This window comes from Phyllobates terribilis, unplaced genomic scaffold (assembly GCF_046119375.1).
Source record: "Phyllobates terribilis strain yellow unplaced genomic scaffold, ASM4611937v1 Scaffold_5__5_contigs__length_657084704, whole genome shotgun sequence".
Taxonomy (NCBI): domain Eukaryota; kingdom Metazoa; phylum Chordata; class Amphibia; order Anura; family Dendrobatidae; genus Phyllobates; species Phyllobates terribilis.
The window spans coordinates 417188609-417206869 of record NW_027362765.1 but is presented as its reverse complement, the minus strand read 5'-3'; the positions used below and the strand labels follow the sequence as shown (position 1 = coordinate 417206869).

Here is an 18261-nt window from a genome sequence, read left to right as displayed (position 1 = left end):
GAGCCATCACAGGCAGCGCAGATCGGGACGACTCTGAAGTACAGACCCGAGCAGCGGCAGCAGGTGAGGAGGGAGGTGAGTATTGCATTTTTTTTTTAATGTATGGAGGCATGGGACATAATATTAGGGGTGACATGCTGCATGGGGCATTATATGGGGAGGTGACATGCTGCATGGGGCATTATATGGGGGGAGTGACATCCTGAATGGGGCATTATAACGACTGGGGAGTGATATCCTGCATGGGGCATTATATGGGGGAGTGACATGCTGCATGGGGCATTATATGGGGATGACATCCTGAAAGGGGCATTATAACGACAGGGGAGTGACCTGCGTGGCACATTATATGGGGGGGTGACATCCTGAAAGGGGCATTATAACGACAGGGGAGTGATATCCTGCATGGGGCATTATATTGAGGGGTGACATCCTGCATGGGGCATTATATGGAGGGGTGACATCCTGCATGGGGCATTATATGGGGGAGTGACATGCTGCATGGGGCATTATATGGGGGGGTGACATCCTGAAAGGGGCATTATAACGACAGGGGAGTGATATCCTGCGTGGCGCATTATATGGGGGGGTGACATCCTGAATGGGGCATTATAACGACAGTGGAGTGATATCCTGCATGGGGCATTATATTGGGGGGTGACATCCTGCATGGGGCATTATATGGGGGGGTGACATCCTGCATGGGGCATTATATGGGGGAGTGACATGCTGCATGGGGCATTATATGGGGGGGTGACATCCTGTAAGGGGCATTATAACGACAGGGGAGTGATATCCTGCGTGGCGCATTATATGGGGGGTGACATCCTGAATAGGGCATTATAACGACAGGGGAGTGATATCCTGCATGGGGCATTATATTGAGGGGTGACATCCTGCATGGGGCATTATATGGGGGGGGTGACATCCTGCATGGGGCATTATATGGGGGAGTGACATGCTGCATGGGGCATTATATGGGGGGGTGACATCCTGAAAGGGGCATTATAACGACAGGGGAGTGATATCCTGTGTGGCGCATTATATGGGGGGGTGACATCCTGAATGGGGCATTATAGCGACAGGGGAGTGATATCCTGCATGGGGCATTATATTGGGGGGTGACATCCTGCATGGGGCATTATATGGGGGGGTGACATCCTGCATGGGGCATTATATGGGGGAGTGACATGCTGCATGGGGTATTATATGGGGGGGTGACATCCTGAAAGGGGCATTATAACGACATGGGAGTGATATCCTGCGTGGCGCATTATATGGGGGGGGTGACATCCTGAATGGGGCATTATAACGACAGGGGAGTGACATCCTGCATGGGGCATTATATGGGGGGGTGACATCCTGCATGGGGCATTATAAAGACAGGGGAGTGATATTTTGCATGGGGCATTATATGGTGGGAGAAAGGGACATCCTGCATGGGGCATTATATGGGGGGTGACATCCTGCATGGGGCATTATAAGGGGGGAACAGCCTGCATGGGGCATTATAAGGGGGAAATAGCCTGCCTATTGAGGACCTATGCTGCCTATTGGGGACATTTACCTGCCCATTGAGGACCTATGCTGCCTATTGGGGACATTTACCTCCCCATTGAGGACCTATGCTGCCTATTGGGGACATTTACCTGCCTATTGGGGACATTTACCTGCCTATTGGGGACCTATGCTGCCTATTGGGGACCTATGCTGCCTATTGGGGACATTTACCTGCCTATTGGGGACATTTACCTGCCTATTGGGACCTATGCTGCCTATTGGGGACATTTACCTGCCTATTGGGGACCTATGCTGCCTATTGGGAATATTTACCTGCCTATTGGGGACATTTACCTGCCTATTGGGGACATTTACCTTCCCATTGAGGACCTATGCTGCCTATTGGGGACATTTACCTGCCTATTGGGGACATTTGCCTGCCTATTGGGGACCTATGCTGCCTATTGGGGATATTTACCTGCCTATTGGGGACATTTACCTGCCTATTGGGGACATTTACCTCCCCATTGAGGACCTATGCTGCCTATTGGGGACATTTAGCTGCCTATTGGGGACATTTACCTGCCTATTGGGGACCTATGCTGCCTATTGGGGATATTTACCTGCCTATTGGGGACCTATGCTGCCTATTGGTGACATTTAGCTGCCTATTGGGGACATTTACCTGCCTATTGGGGACCTATGCTGCCTATTGGGAATATTTACCTGCCTATTGGGGACATTTACCTGCCTATTGGGGACATTTACCTTCCCATTGAGGACCTATGCTGCCTATTGGGGACATTTACCTGCCTATTGGGGACATTTGCCTGCCTATTGGGGACCTATGCTGCCTATTGGGGATATTTACCTGCCTATTGGGGACATTTACCTGCCTATTGGGGACATTTACCTCCCCATTGAGGACCTATGCTGCCTATTGGGGACATTTAGCTGCCTATTGGGGACATTTACCTGCCTATTGGGGACCTATGCTGCCTATTGGGGATATTTACCTGCCTATTGGGGACCTATGCTGCCTATTGGTGACATTTAGCTGCCTATTGGGGACATTTACCTGCCTATTGGGGACCTATGCTGCCTATTGGGGACTTTTACCTGCCTATTGGGGACCTATGCTGCCTATTGGGGACATTTACCTGCCTATTGAAATACCGGTTTATCTAACTTTACTTGTTCTTCATTTTAAATATTGTATTTGTTCTTGTATTGTTTTTTTTTACGTCAAAATAAGATATGTGCAGTGTGCATAGGAATTTGTTCATACTTTTTTTAAAAAACTATATTCCGGTCCTCCAATGGTCTGAGGGACAGTGAACTGGCCCTGTGTTTAAAAAGTTTGAGGACCCCTGTGCTATAGTAACAAAACTCCTTTAAAAGCATCCAGAAACAGACTAGTAGTGATGCAATAGAAGAATACAGGCAAGATGCATTTTCGGAACAGACATCCCTAGAACAGGGTGCCGGGTTTAAATATATGGAGCAACTAATAAAGAGAAAAGTACTGTGCTCAAAGGGGTTTAGCTCTGCTAAGACGATCATTATAGTTAACACCAAAAATATAACAATTCAATTTTTCTATAATAGAAAGGATATTGGAAAATGTGACCAGGACTGCCATGGGGGCAAATATCAGCCCTGGTATTTAAAGCATACCCATCAACACAAGTGATTTTTTCATTTATATAAGGAACAAGCTTAATGTTTATCTTCATGGGATTAATTTTTCATTTACAATTGTAAAAATAGTTTTCAATAGCAAATTAAATAAATATTTCCAGTAAACAGAAAGGGATATGATATTATGGCATAAATCCTTTAAAGGAGCCCAGGAGCATACAAGTAGTGGTGCTGCTGTAGCACACATGATGGTTGTATGGTTGTATATGGAGCAACTAATATTAAAGGAAGTAAAGAAGTTAAAAGGGCTGGGCACTGCTTAGACAGTCATTATAGTTAAAGAAGCACTCCCACAATTTTTATCCTCTTAATATATTGTGTGGAGACACGGGGGGGGGTCTCCCGTGGGTATAATACTACTCAGACAACACAGGCTGAGGGTAAAACAGTGTGGCAATACTTTATTGACCCACCAAACATATAGAACAGTCCCAGCAAGCACCCAAGATGGTGCAAAATTACAGAGTCTCACCCTTCCGCTGACTCACCGGGATTAGAGCAGCTGCGACTCCAGGGCTTCCAGGGCTGACTATCCCCACCAATGGCACCCTGCTTTTGGTGGACACCCACAGAGAGGAGATAATGACAAGCTTAGGAAGCTGAGAGTCCATTGAGATACGTGACCAGGTGACCAAATGGTCCCAACCTGGCTTCTCCGAACATATCCATGGGGGTCAAGTGACTGGATAGTCCCAACCTTGCAACCCCAAACATCTTTATGGGTTCCAGGTGACCAGAGGGTCTCAACCTGGCTTCCCCATATGTATCCATGGGTTCAGTGATATTCAGTGGTTCAGTGGAGCAGATCTGTGTTCTTCCAGCTAGGGCCATGGTCCCCTAAGCTGACATCCTGTAAAATGTCAAATCTGTGTCCCTCTTGATGGAGTCATGTTATCCTAGCTGTTGCTCTGGCAATTAATTAATTTATTTATTTTAATCACTTATATAGCGCCATTAATTCCACCGTGCCTTACAGACATTATGGGCACTGTCCCCATTGGGGCTTACAATCTAAATTCCCTATCAGTATGTCTTTGGAATGTGTGAGGAAACCGGAAAACCCGAAGGAAACCCACGCAAACACGGGGAGAACATACAAACTCCTTGCAGATGTTGTCCTTGGTGGGATTTGAACCCAGGACCCCAGCACTGCAAGGCTGCAATGCTAACCACTGAGCCATCGTGCTGCAATTCATTCTGATTCTTCCTGCAGAATGATAGAAATCACTTTTTATACCCATATATGTGGCTCAGGTCATCATCCACAGGTCAGGGGGGAGGTGGGATGAGTTTAACTCTCATTTAATCAATCTGCCTAGTTTGTCCTTCTCTGTTTTGCAGGTCAACAAGCCACAGGGCCCACAAAATGGTCAATTAACATATTTAGCAAACATTCATTGTTCAATGATCCTGTGCTTCTGTCTTGCAAAGTTAGCAGACTATAATTTACAGTAAATATCAACTCAAGTGTCAACATCCAGGCTCATACAAACAATAGTCTGTGCTTCTTGACCAACCAAAGAAAAACACATAAATTCAAACGTCAACATAAAGATATGTCTCCTGGCCTACTGAATTTATGTATGAATAATGAAGATTAAATGCTGTGTTGTCACTGTAGCGTCGGCGTCTCTGCCTCCTGCTTGCCCGGGGTGCGCGCACTGCACGCAGACCCCCGGGCACTGTGCTTAGGGCGTTCGTGCTCCCTACTTCTTAAAGGGGCCACGCGCGCCGTCTTAAGATGTCCCTGGCCAATGGCCGGAGGACATCTGCTATTTAAGACACCTCCTCCAAAACGGAGGTACCTGTGCAATGTTGAAGTTGGTTTGCATTAAACTGCCCCCCTGCTGCCTGCCAGCCTGTCTATCAGCCGTGCCCTCATGCCTGACTACCATCTGTGACCGCCTGTCTGTCTTTCAGCACTGCCAGCCCACCCGCCAGGCCTGTCTGCTTCGGCTGTCAGTTCCGTGGGAGTCGCCTGCTCTCACACGAGGTCGGTCCCAGAGTGGCGCCGGGTCCACCTTCCCGGTCCCTCCTTAGTTCCGCCCCTCTGGTTCCTTCTTGTACCATGGCACAGTGGTTCCACCATCCGGACCCGTAACAGTTTGCACAGGCCATGGAATCCATTGGCTCCCAGGCTCCATCGCTCTCTGACCTGTACCAGGAGGTCTCCCGCCAGAGATCTCAACAGGATACTATCCTGTCCTATCTGCGGACTGTTAACTCCCGCTTGGATGCACTGTCCACCCCGGCTGTGCCCGCCTCTAATCAAGTGGCATCCAATTTGCAGCACCTCAATCCAGTTGTGCTGTGGCACCCAGCTTTGAACCCCGACTATCTGCTCCACCACGCTTTGGCGGTGATCCCGAGCTATGTTGGGGCTTCATCAATCAGTGCACGCTGCACTTTGAGCTCCTGGCTCATCAGTTCGCTTCTGACCTCGCTTAAGTGGCATTTATCATGTCTCATCTTACCGGAGAAGCGTTGGAGTGGCTCACCCCCCTATGGGAACAAGGGGATCCTTGGGTATCTAACCTTCAGGCTTTTCTTGCGGCCTTCCGGAGGGTTTTTGATGAACCCGGCCGCACATCCTTGACTGCCTCCTCTCTTCTTCGTCTATGCCAAGGGAGACTCACCGTGGGCCAGTACGCTGTGCATTTCTGTACCTCGTATCTGAACTCACCAGGAGTAACGAGGCTTTGGTGTCTACCTTTTTGGAACGTCTTTCTGGGCTGATCAAAGACGAACTGGCCGGTCGTGACATACCTACCTCTCTCGATGACCTAGTATCCTTAGCCACGCGGATAGACATCAGGTTCCAGCAGCGTTCCAAGGAGGCAGTTCGTGAGAGAAGATTGCTACGCCATGCATCCACCTTCCAAAGGCCGTCCTCACAACAAGACTCTGCCCAGGCATCTACCCCTGAATCTGCCTGTTCAGGGTGCGCACCGTGCGCAGATCCCCTGGTACTCTGGTTAGGGCACGCGCATGCTCCCTACTTCTTAAAGGGGCCGCGCGCCGTCCTAAGATGTCCTCGGCTAATGGCCGGAGGACAACTGCTATTTAAGGCACCTCCTCCAAAATGGAGGTGCCTGTGCAATGTTGAAATTGGTTTGCATTAAACTGCATCTCCAGTTCTCAGGTCCCCGTGCTGCTCGCCAGCCTGTCTTTCAGCTGTGCCTGCCAGCCTGACTATCAGCTGTGCCTGCCAGCCTTTCTATTTGCCGTGCCCACCAGCCTGACTACTAGCCGTGCCTGCCTGACTACCAGCTGTGACCGCCTGTCTGTCTTCCAGCGCTGCCAGCCCACCCACCGTGTCTGTCTGCTTCGGTTGTGAGTTCCATGGGAGTCGCCTGCTCTCACTCTCCTAGAGTGGCACCTGGTCCACCTTCCCGGTCCCTCCTTGGTTCATGGAGTCGACTAAGCTGCCGTGTAGCCAGGCTCGGTCCAGGTTGGCATTTAGTTATGCCCCTCTGGTCCCTCCTTGTCCCACGGCACAGTGGTTCCACTATCTGGACCCGTAGCAGTCACATATTGCAATCATAATATTATATAGCACTGTGTATTTTCAATTGCTTATTTTGCCTTTCTACCCAACTAATTTTTCTGTTTTCCATTATGTCTATGACATCACACGATTAAAAACTGACTAGCTGAATCCTTCTAAGCTCTATGTAGAAACAGGAGGTTCATTTTCTCTGCACAAGCCATGTGTCACTGAAAAAGTCTCTGTCAGGGGGAGGAGCAGAGCAACGGGATCAGGAGTTGAAGAAGGGAATGATAAATGCAGGGACAAGAGACTTCCTGTTTCTACATAGAGTAAAGAAAAGAGAAGAATTAGAAAAAGGAAAAATGAGCAATTGTAAGTACACAGTGCAATATAATATGATGATTGCAACTAAGAGGATAAAAACTTTGATGGAAGTGCTTTAACACAAAAAGAATAAATGAGATTTAGATATACTGGAAAGGATATTTTAAAATTTGAGCAGGACCACCTTGGGGGCAAACATTAGCCCCAGGATTTAAAGCATATCTATTAACATAAGTGCTTTATTTTATTTATATAAAGTGCTGAACTTTAATTGAGTGATGATTATCCTAATTATTTAGGAACTAGAATGGCCCTCTATGAATTCTAAATTTTGAATATTCATGATTCACAATTTCAAAATGTAAGAATTCTCAGATTAGGAATTTAAATTTGACTAAGACCTGAGCTCTGATGAACATGTAGTAATAATAGATTAATAGATACATACAATAGATACAAAATGAAGCCATGTTTAAGGGAAGCATACCGCTTAAAGGCATTATGCACTGACTTGGCACAGGAGATTGCTATTTATCAGTATTACAAAGATGTACAGTGGGTACGAAAAGTATTCAGACCCCTTTAAATTTTTCACTCTTTGTTTCATTGCAGCCATTGGGTAAATTCTAAAAAGTTCATTTTTTTTTCTCATTAAAGTACACTCTGCACCCCAATGAAACAAAAAGTGAAAAATTTAAAGGGGTCTGAATACTTTCCGTACCCACTGTACTTTGTCACAAGATAATTATAAACTGTTTTTGTTCATTTTCTGCAACTTTCTCAGAAAAAAAGCGTTAACTATATTGATTGTCTCAGCCTATTTGTCACCTTTCCTACCGCACCTAAAAATGCATGTATAAAATAAATTCATGTCTGGGTTGCTGTCATTTTTTAGCCAGAGCTGATCTTTTTTTCCAGTCCACCACTATAAAATAGGATTTAATTTGTGGTTGTTCTCACAGGGGTTAGGCCTCATGCACGTGGCTCAATGAGTCCCTAGAGGTCTATATTCTAGTCTAGTGGGTTTTTGTACATCTCGGAGGTACATTAATTTGAGCAATGGTGTTCTGAAACATGTATTTGATGCATTATTATATCCTGCCATCTGCTGGTCAAATGTAGTATAGCACTGTATGTGTGACATTTTCTCTTCTCCATCTGTAAAACCTACAAGAAGCAAAATGAAAATAAACCCTGCTGTAAATAAATAAAAAGCAAGTGCATTTAAATAAAATAGGGTTCTTAGTAACACTGTTTTTGATCAAAAATAGTATGAAAGCTATCCCACCAGCGACAAGGTGAACCCGTTCGGGATAGTCCTACTCTGTCTAATATTAAAAACTTTACCATGTGTCAAAGTTGACCTTCTTGTAGGTTTTTCTGATTCATGGCCATTGGGAAACATGCATTTATGTGATGCATGTATACCATTTTAAACCAAGCTCAAATTTAGTGGTTTTTCTTTGTATATTTTGCATTCTGTGCAAACCTGCGTGTGGCCTCCCTTCCTAGAGCTGGATAACACATTTAAAAAGCTTCCCTTGGCTGGTATTCCTAGTTTGGGACCGGGGCCTCAGTTTGCCCTTATTCACACAGAGGTCAACTTTGACACATGGTAAAGTTTTTAATATTAGACAGAGTAGGACTATCCCGAACGGGTTCACCTTGTCGCTGGTGGGATAGCTTTCATACTATTTTTGATCAAAAACAGTGTTACTAAGAACCCTATTTTATGTAAATGCACTTGCTTTTTATTTATTTACAGCAGGGTTTATTTTCATTTTGCTTCTTGTAGGTTTTTCTGATTCATGGCCATTGTGAAACATGCATTTATGTGCTGCATGTATACCATTTTAAACCAAGCTCAAATTCTGTGTTTTTTTCTTCTCCATCTGTGTAGATGGAACATTTTTTTTTCACGAGCAAATGGAATATTTTAATTTATTAATATTTTTGCAAACACTGCTGACGTTTTATATCAATAATATTTACTGGAATAAAAAACAGTAAAACAAACATTTTTCATAAAGCTTTATTTAATTTAAAATGGAATATTAAATAATTGTAAAAGAAAGTAAAGAATTACAGGACTGAAGAATGAAGCAATCTCTCCATCTTATATATACATATATTAGTCATTTTCATTCTGCTCACTTTCTGTACAATGCATACAAATTGAGTAGTTTTAGTGATATGTTTTGCTCACTTAGTTCATTATCTAGCACCATATAGAACTTTTTGATTTATGTTATGTATAAGAAAACATATAGGTTGTGGCTCCTTGATTAATTTGGAAATATTAAGCTAGACTACTAATTAGATATTCATGCAAGTCTACATGATTTCTTCATGGCAAGTAATGCTACTAGAGGAATAGGAGGATCTTCCATTATTTAATATAGCCGCTCATGACTTTTAGAATTAAAGAAGACCTGTTAAATGCTCATAAATATTGTGTTACCTTGTAAGAATCCCTGAGTTCCCCTGATTCTGCCGCTCTTATCAGTTTTCCACTGCATCGCTCCATTGCAAAGATCTTAACTTTTGTTTCTTTTTGAGCGCAGTATGTGAAATCTCAAATTGCAGTCCAATTTGTTTCTTCAAAGTCTTCTTTGGGGTCGTTTGCGCTTATACTCCTCCCTCCGAGACGTTGCCAATCACAACTTGACAGCTAAACTAGCAGTCTCAGATGCTACCAAGTTGTTATTGGTAGCGATTGGGAGGGAGGGGTACATCCCCAGAGAATGGCCTGAAGGACTACCCAGTTGGACTGCAAGTAGAGATTTCACATAATGTGCTCAAAAGAAACAAATGTGAATATCTCTGCAATGGAACAACTCAGCGCAAAATGGAAAAGAGCATCAGACTCAGACGAACTCAGGGATTTTTGAAAGGTATTTAACAGAATTTTTTTTAGTAAGTGACAGGTCCTTAACTTATCTGCATGACATATCATGTTATTTGGAGATGTAATGTGGCATCCACAGAAGTTTATGAGGCACCATGGTATCTCCAGATGTCTTCAATTTCATTCAGAGGCACACAGTCAAATTCTTTATGAATTTTACAGTAAAGTAATAATTACACATCCAAACAAGTGCCTATCAAATGCAAAACTATTTATATCAAGAAAAATTGGTTCTAGGGGAGAATATTTGCAAAATATGGCATCATATGAAACACCATATAGTGGTTGCTCACAAAGTATCAATGGCTCTGTAGTCAGCTATACGAGTGAAGCATTAACAAATGCTAGATTTAAAATACATTAATGAGAAAACATATTTAATTTCTTTCTCTTATTTTCACTTTGCAATAAAATTAATTAGGAGTTTTACAAAAGAGTCAATAATAAAGAAATTATTTACATAATTAAATAAATAAATATTTAACATAGTATTACATATTTTAATATATATTAAGTAATTCAATTTTCAAACAATTCTGCATCACGCCTGATCTCCAAATATTTCCTTGTAAAAAGACCTACGAACACAAAAAGATTAAATGAGATTTGGCTATAATACAAATAATATTGGAAAATGTAATCAGGACTGCTATGGGGGCAAACATCAGCCCTGGTACTTAGAGTACAATGAGTGCATTTTATTAAATTCATATAAGGCAAAAACTTAATGCTTGTCTTAATAAAAGAGGAATATGTCGTCTGTCTTAGGGCTGGTTTTAATTATTTAAGAGTCAGTACAACCCTCTAGGAATTCTGAATTCAGTGTAACATGCAGTATTAATTGATTAATGCACACGATACTGGTTTAAGGCATGCTGCATCAGTCATGAGTTACAAGATGGTTTCCAAAGCTGTGCTTCAAAGGAGTTGATTATTACTGGATAACCCATTTCTTAACTGCTACAGTGCCACACAAAGTAAAAAATACCCACATAATTACCACTTGGGCAGACGTCGCGCCTTGCAATGTCGGTGCTGTGTGTCCTATGTTATAACAATGCCACAAGACTACTGCTGCCAATCACAGCCCACTGATCGGTTGCAGCCTTCACCGTCCCACTCTGATGGAATTTTGAAAGGCTGCAGCTGATTGGCTGCACCAGTCATTTCACATAACAATGTCTTGTAACTGCTGGGAGACACAGTGCTGAAATCGCAGGAAGGAGAAGTACCGGTATGGAAGGTGAGTATGTGATTTTTCATTTTTATTTGGGGCACTATGGCATTTTTAAGAAAGGGTTGTACAGTCATGGCCTCCCCATTTAATATATAGTGCATGCAAATGACACAAAACATTTACGGTATACATATTACATCTGAATTCAATATTTTTTACCTTAAGCACAGGGGTTTTCATAGGTCACCTCAATACGTCTTGCTGTTTAAAGTAAAAGAAGAGGCGTAAGAAATATGAGGAAGAAACAGACTTAAAAGTTGACTCTTTGCGGAGTGTTTCACACAGAAATTCTCTGATTAGTGTTATTTGAAGCCAACAACCCATATTCACCCAGCAACATGAACATCTTTACAATCATGTTATGTCCGCACATGTAATTCTCATATATTTATGGTTGAGGCATCTAGCATTATAAGCTAAATAGACTATATATCTGAATTTTAAAAGCCTTTCCGATAGCACCCTAGGGGTCCATCTACCCTTCATTCCAGCTTGGCTCATCTATGTCATGGAGAACCTCTTAAAAGAAGCACTGCCATGAAAGTTTTTATCCTCTTAATATATTGCAGTCATCCTATTATATAGCACTGTGTACTTACAATTGCTCATTTTGCCTTTCTACCCAGCTAAGTCTTCTCCTTTCCATTAGCTATGTAGAAACAGGAAGCCTCTTGTCCCTGCATTTATCATTCCCCTCTTCAACTCCTGACCCAGCTAATCCCTCCTTCCCCCTTCCAGGGACTTTTGCAGTGAATTATGACTCGCACAGGGAAAATTGACCTCCTGTTTCTACATAGAGCTTAGAAGGATTCAGCTAGTAAGTTTTTAATCATGTGATGTCATAGACCTAATGGAAAAGAGAAGCATTAGCTGGGTAGAAAGACAAAATGAGCAATTGTAATTACACAGTGCTATATAATAGGATGACTGCAATATATTAAGAGGATAAAAACTTTGATGGGAGGAGGAGGAGTGCTTCTTTAAAGTGAATGTGACATTAGAAAATTGCCTATTAAACTAATCCCAGGCTCCTGCAGGAAATTACGTGATCATTACAATGATGTTTTTAGCAAAACAGAAGACTCAGGGGAATGGTTTTCAACTCATAGAGGAAATTTTTTACACGATGACTTTAGCACAACCATTACACACATAGTTTAGCTAAGAACAACATTGTAATGATCGCCTAATTTCCTGCAGGAGCCTGGGATTAGTTTAATAGGTCATTTTCTTATGTCAGGTTCCCTTCACTCGTGGTCTCCACCACTCATCATAAAGGTAAAAATGTCCACTTTTATCGATTTGATTTAAAAAAAAAAAGTTATTGCACATTGTAAATAATCCAAAAAGACATTTATGCTTTACCAGGTTAGCAAATTCTACTCTAGAAACTTTGTTAACTTGCCAGTTTGTCTATGTGTATGATATCAGTTGTAAATGATGCAAAGATATACAGTTACATGAAAAAGTTTGGGCACCCCTATTAATCTTAAGCTTATTGTTTTATAAATATTGGTGTTTTTGCAACAGCTATTTCAGTTTGATATATGTAATAACTGTTGGACACAGTAATGTTTCTGCCTTGAAATGAGGTTTATTGTACTAACAGAAAATGTGCAATCTGCATTCAAACAAAATTTGACAGGTGTATAAGTATGGGCACCCTTATCATTTTCTTGTTTTAAATACTCCTACCTACTTTTTAATGACTTACTAAAGCACTTTTTTTTGTTTTGTAACCTCATTGAGCTTTGAACTTCATAGCCAGGTGTATGCAATCATGAGAAAAGCTACTTAAAGTGGCCACTTGCAAGTTGTTCTCCTGTTTGAATCTCCTCTGAAGAGTGGCATCATGGGCTCCTCAAAACAACTGTCAAATGATCTGAAAACAAAGATTATTCAACATAGTTGTTCAGGTGAAGGATACAAAAAGCTGTCTCAGAGATTTAACCTGTCAATTTCCACTGTGAGGAACATAGTAAGGAAATGGAAGAACACAGGGACAGTTCTTGTTAAGGCCAGAAGTGGCAGGCCAAGAAAAACATCAGAAAGGCAGAGAAGAAGAATGGTGAGATCAGTCAATGACAATCTTCAGACCACCTCCAGAGAGCTGCAGCATCAACTTGCTGCAGATGGTGTCACTGTGCATCGGTCAACTATACAACACACTTTGCACAAGGAGAAGCTGTATGGGAGAGTGATGCGAAAGAAGCCGTTTCTGCAAGCACACCACAAACAGAGTCGGCTGAGGTATGCAAAAGCACATTTGGAGAAGCCAATTTCCTTTTGGAAGAAGGTCCTGTGGACTGATGAAACCAAGATTGAGTTGTTTGGTCATACAAAAAGGCGTTATGCATGGCGGCAAAAAAACACAGCATTCCAAGAAAAACACTTGCTACCCACAGTAAAATTTGGTGGAGGTTTCATCATGCTTTGGGGCTGTGTGGCCAATGCCGGCACCGGGAATCTTGTTAAAGTTGAGGGACGCATGGATTACACTCAGTATCAGCAGATTCTTGACAATAATGTTCAAGAATCAGTGACAAAGTTGAAGTTACGCAGGGGATGGATCTTTCAGCAAGACAATGATCCAAAACACCGCTCCAAATCTACTCAGGCATTCATGCAGAGGAACAATTACAATGTTCTGGAATGGCCATCCCAGTCCCCAGACCTGAATATCATTGAACATCTGTGGGATCATTTGAAGAGGGCTGTCCATGCTCGGCGACCATCAAACTTAGCTGAACTGGAATTGTTTTGTAAAGAGGAATGGTCAAAAATACCTTCATCCAGGATCCAGGAAATCATTAAAAGCTACAGGAAGCGACTAGAGGCTATTATTTTTGCAAAAGGAGGATCTACTAAATATTAATGTCACTTTTCTGGTGAGGTGCCCATACTTATGCACCTGTCAAATTTTGTTTGAATGCAGATTGCACATTTTCTGTTAGTACAATAAACCTCATTTCAAGGCAGAAGCATTACTGTGTCCAACAGTTATTACATATATCAAACTGAAATAGCTGTTGCAAAAACACCAATTTTTATAAAACATTAAGCTTAAGATTAATAGGGGTGCCCAAACTTTTTCATATAACTGTAATTATTGAGATTCATGAATATTTACTTACAGGTCTGATAATAGTCCTTCAGGTACACCACAGCCGGCTGTAAGTTTTGCACTTCGCTTTGCTGTTCCACCTCTAAAGAGAGCTCAACTGGTGTAGCCTCAATCTACATGAAGAGAATAGAAAAGATCAAAGGAATGATATTTACTCTGCAAATGTGATAGAAGTTTCTAGTGTTCATTTCGGATTCCCCTCTGTGATCTTTGGGAGTAACTGCAAACTTTTTGACAGTGAGAGTGATCAATGAGTGGAACAGGCGGCCACGAGAGGTGGTGAGTTCTCCTTCAATGGAAGTCTTCAAACAGAGGCTGGACAGACATCTGTCTGAGATGGTTTAGTGACTCCTGCATTGAGCAGGGGGTTGGACATGATGACCCTGAAGGTCCCCTCCAACTCTACCATTCTATGATTCTTAAGTTTGTTAAATCGTTCATCATAGTCTTCAGTCCAGTTACTATATTCTAGTATTTGGTGGTAAAATGAATTATCAGCAGCCAATTCAGCACTTACCTTGTCTAGATAGATTGTAACATCAGTCGGGCTGCTTTCTACTCTTCTCACCAGGCTGTTAGCTAAGAGCTGGAAAAAGAAAACGTAGAGGATGTTATAGAAGATATGTAATAATTTATGCCGCGTGTAGATCTTAACAATCTGAAGACACATATGGTTCAGAGAGACGACACCAGGAAAGGATTGACTATACATTGTCATGAGAAAAGTTTTTGGAGAAATTAGGACCAATAATGTAATTAAAGGGGTTGTCTCCTATTAGGAAATATTAATATCATAAAAGGAAAGTCCCCCAGTTGAGGATCATTCTCTTTAAAGGCAGGTGCAGGTGACCATTTTCTCTCCATCTGAGAAAATCAATCCGATTATTCTGATCAGGTTTGATCAGAGTGGGATCCAGTCTTCTCGGAGGTGGAGACAAAAAAGTTTCTCCGCCTTCTGCATGCAATCAGGCCATGAAAATCGGACCGTACTCGGATGTCATCCGAGTGTGGTCCGATTTTTTTCACTGACTCATAGACTTGAATGGGTGAGTGCCATCTGATTCTCAGAGGCAAATCATGCATGCTGCAATTTTTTTCCTTGGATCTCACAGTCCAAGGAAAAAATCGGCTTGTGGGCCCCAATGCAAAACCTCCAATAGGGTCCCAACGGTCACAGGTCTTTAATTGTATTGGTCTCCTCATATGAGCCAAAGGGACCTTGTGGGCCCCCCTACACTCTAGGGCCCGGGTGCGATTGCAACCCATGTAGCCATTATAGTTGCACCCTTTGTTATCTCTAATGTGTGATGGATCAACTTAGCAAATTAAGTAAGAGATCTTGGGTTTCAAAGTGTATTCATTCGCCGCTCACCCAGCCTGACTGACAACTGCAGCTTGTACTGAGCAGTGTGAGATCTCAGCAACAGCAGGGAGGAGGGACACTGAGCTGTCAATTGGTAGGTTGGTAAAGATTGAGTTAAGCAATCCAAAAAGTTTTTATAGATATTCTGTATTTTTAAAGTAAATACACCAGTCTCTTCAGGTCTAAGAGAGCTATTTAGAAGTGTACACAGTTTGTAGTGTGAAATCTGGTGACAGCTCCGCTTTAATGTCACTCAGATTCCAGACATGTGAGATGACATCACAAACTTTCCTGTCTCACATATGGAGATGCATAAGAAATGGAGATGAATTTAGATCAGTAGATAAGTAACTCACCCTATTATGGTCTTTGGGAGCATATCCAGACAGCAGTTGCACAATTAAAATGGCCATGTTAGACTCTTCATTATTAGGATCACTTAAACTAAAAATGGAGAAAAATTGGAAAAATTTGTAAATAGAATTCTTCTCATTAGCAAAGATTATATCCAGGCTGTAAAGAAATAGCACTAACTTACTCCAGTCTATGTCCGCAGTGACAAACTCCATGCAGATGTTGGCTTTGGTTAGATTTAAAGCAAGGACACCAAAAACCAAACTGTACTGACCCTTAGTATGACCCAGTTCCTTCCATTATATCATACACCCACAGGAGCTTTTTTGGTAGCCTAAACTACAGATATGTCCTTGACTTTCTTCTTGCGTTAAAATATTCAGAGACTAGTGGTATGAAATCACCAATTTCGAAAACATGATTTTGCCATACTCTCTAGGGAGATGTTTATGGTATAGGAGTTTATATGGCCACCTAGTGGTTGTAGATGTGAATTACAACAAAATGCCAGAAAGTTTTCTTGACAGGTTTAATCTATAATATTATGTGCACCATCTGTGGCAATACTTCCACAAAGATTTGATATTTCCTATAAACTTATCTCGTGGACAGCTTACCTGGCACTGATTTCTATGATGAATGATGGCGCTGGGTGAGGTGGGCACTGAATTGGAGAAGCTGTTACAATAAGTGTAAATGATGCCTCTGGTTCTGTATTCAGGGCATTGCATTTTTCTGTAATCTAGAATAAAATAAAAAAAAAAATCAGGAAAATTTTGAGAATTTTTTTTAATGGTATTGGTAAGCATATCCTGCATAATTTGATGAAAAATGTTATAATTTCTTTACATTCACATAATGCTTGGTGGGTGCTCGGTTATTTGGATGCGCAGCTCCCAAACCCCTGTATAGCCATAAAATTCTGTCTTTCTACAGCCACTTCCAAAGCGAGCACAGGATCTCAGATTTGGATACAGTTTTTCATTACATGGTTACTGAGTTTATTGTGATTTTGGCAAAAATTGCAGCAAAAATGATGCAGTTTTATCACAATTTTGAAAGGCGCAGACGAATGACAATGATGTGATGCACTGCTGCGGTTTATTGGTCAGCGCATTTCGAAGTTTCAAACGTCTTAATCAGGGCAAAACCTCGGTAATGGTCACGGTGTCCTGATGAAGAAGTTTGAAACTTCGAAACGCGTTGACCAATAAACCGCAGCAATTGATTTTCAGATTTGGGTCTTCTAATCATCAACTGACGGCACTGCAGGTGAACCTATACCATTACAGCACCTTTGATTCCTTCCTCATGGGTCTGCAGCAGCCTAGCCTCTTTCAGTGGTTGTGTGCACACAACCCTATCAGGTGAGCGCGATAGTGTGTATTCTTCTCCACATTATCTACCCAGAAAAGACCCTATTGCACTTTTTTTTGTCCCTTCCAGGTTTATTCCTTTTCTAAAAAATATTCAATGACAGAGTCAGGAGCAGAGTGGCATTTTCTCCATATAGAAATTACGTATTTATGGCAAGTGACAGGAACATTTTAAAGGGACTTTATACATGATATGCAGTAACTTCCTAAGCTTCCCATGGTGGCTGCAGACAGTCAACATTTTATCATTCAATTTTATGCTTAGAAAGATGATTTAGTTTTATATCAGGAAAACTGTAATCAATCAAGAAAAATATTTAATTTAATTAAAATATTATAATTTATCTGTATGGGAGTATTCTGTTTTTCTGACTTGACAAATTATTGAATTCTGGTTGCATGCCGGTACCACTGGAGGGCGCTAACTGCATGTGGATTTATACAGCTTGAATTGAACGCAATAGAAGATGAATAAATCTGTATGTAGGTTTCCAGCAATAGCCTCATCGATATTGATATTAAAGAGATATTCTCATCTTCATTGATGGATATTGATGACTAGTATTCGTCAAAACAAGCGCTTTTGCAATTTACTGCTTTTTAAAATTTGTGGTCGTTATTGAGATATTAACACTTTTCTTTAGTTTACAGCTTGTTACCTAGGAGACCGACCACCGCTTCTTCTGTCTAGCACTGTGGTGAAGCTGGACAAGATTAGAAGGTAAAAATGTGCTCCAGCGATCCTAGCCAGCTCCAAAACAGTGCTTATACGATCAATTTAAAAAAAAAAAAAGAGTGTCCAAGCACCGTGGGTGTTCTGTTGTCTAGCAGCGGTGGTCGGACTACAAGGCAACAAGCTCGAAACAAAAGAAAAAAGTGTTAAT

General features: G+C 41.8%; 1 protein-coding gene across 1 annotated transcript in view; it reads right to left on the bottom strand.

Moving 5' to 3' along the window:
• Positions 1-9032: 9032 nt before the first annotated feature.
• LOC141273400 (alpha-2-macroglobulin-like protein 1) overlaps positions 9033-18261 on the bottom strand; it is a 48602-nt gene continuing 39373 nt past the window's right edge. Inside the window, exons 31-36 of the mRNA XM_073685170.1 lie at positions 16619-16743; positions 16004-16091; positions 14802-14870; positions 14295-14397; positions 11320-11361; positions 9033-10501 (exon numbers count right to left, since the gene is read on the bottom strand). Coding sequence (XP_073541271.1) covers positions 11321-11361; positions 14295-14397; positions 14802-14870; positions 16004-16091; positions 16619-16743 — 426 coding nt within the window. The 3' untranslated portion in view covers positions 9033-10501; position 11320. The remainder of the gene's footprint in view (positions 10502-11319; positions 11362-14294; positions 14398-14801; positions 14871-16003; positions 16092-16618; positions 16744-18261) is intronic.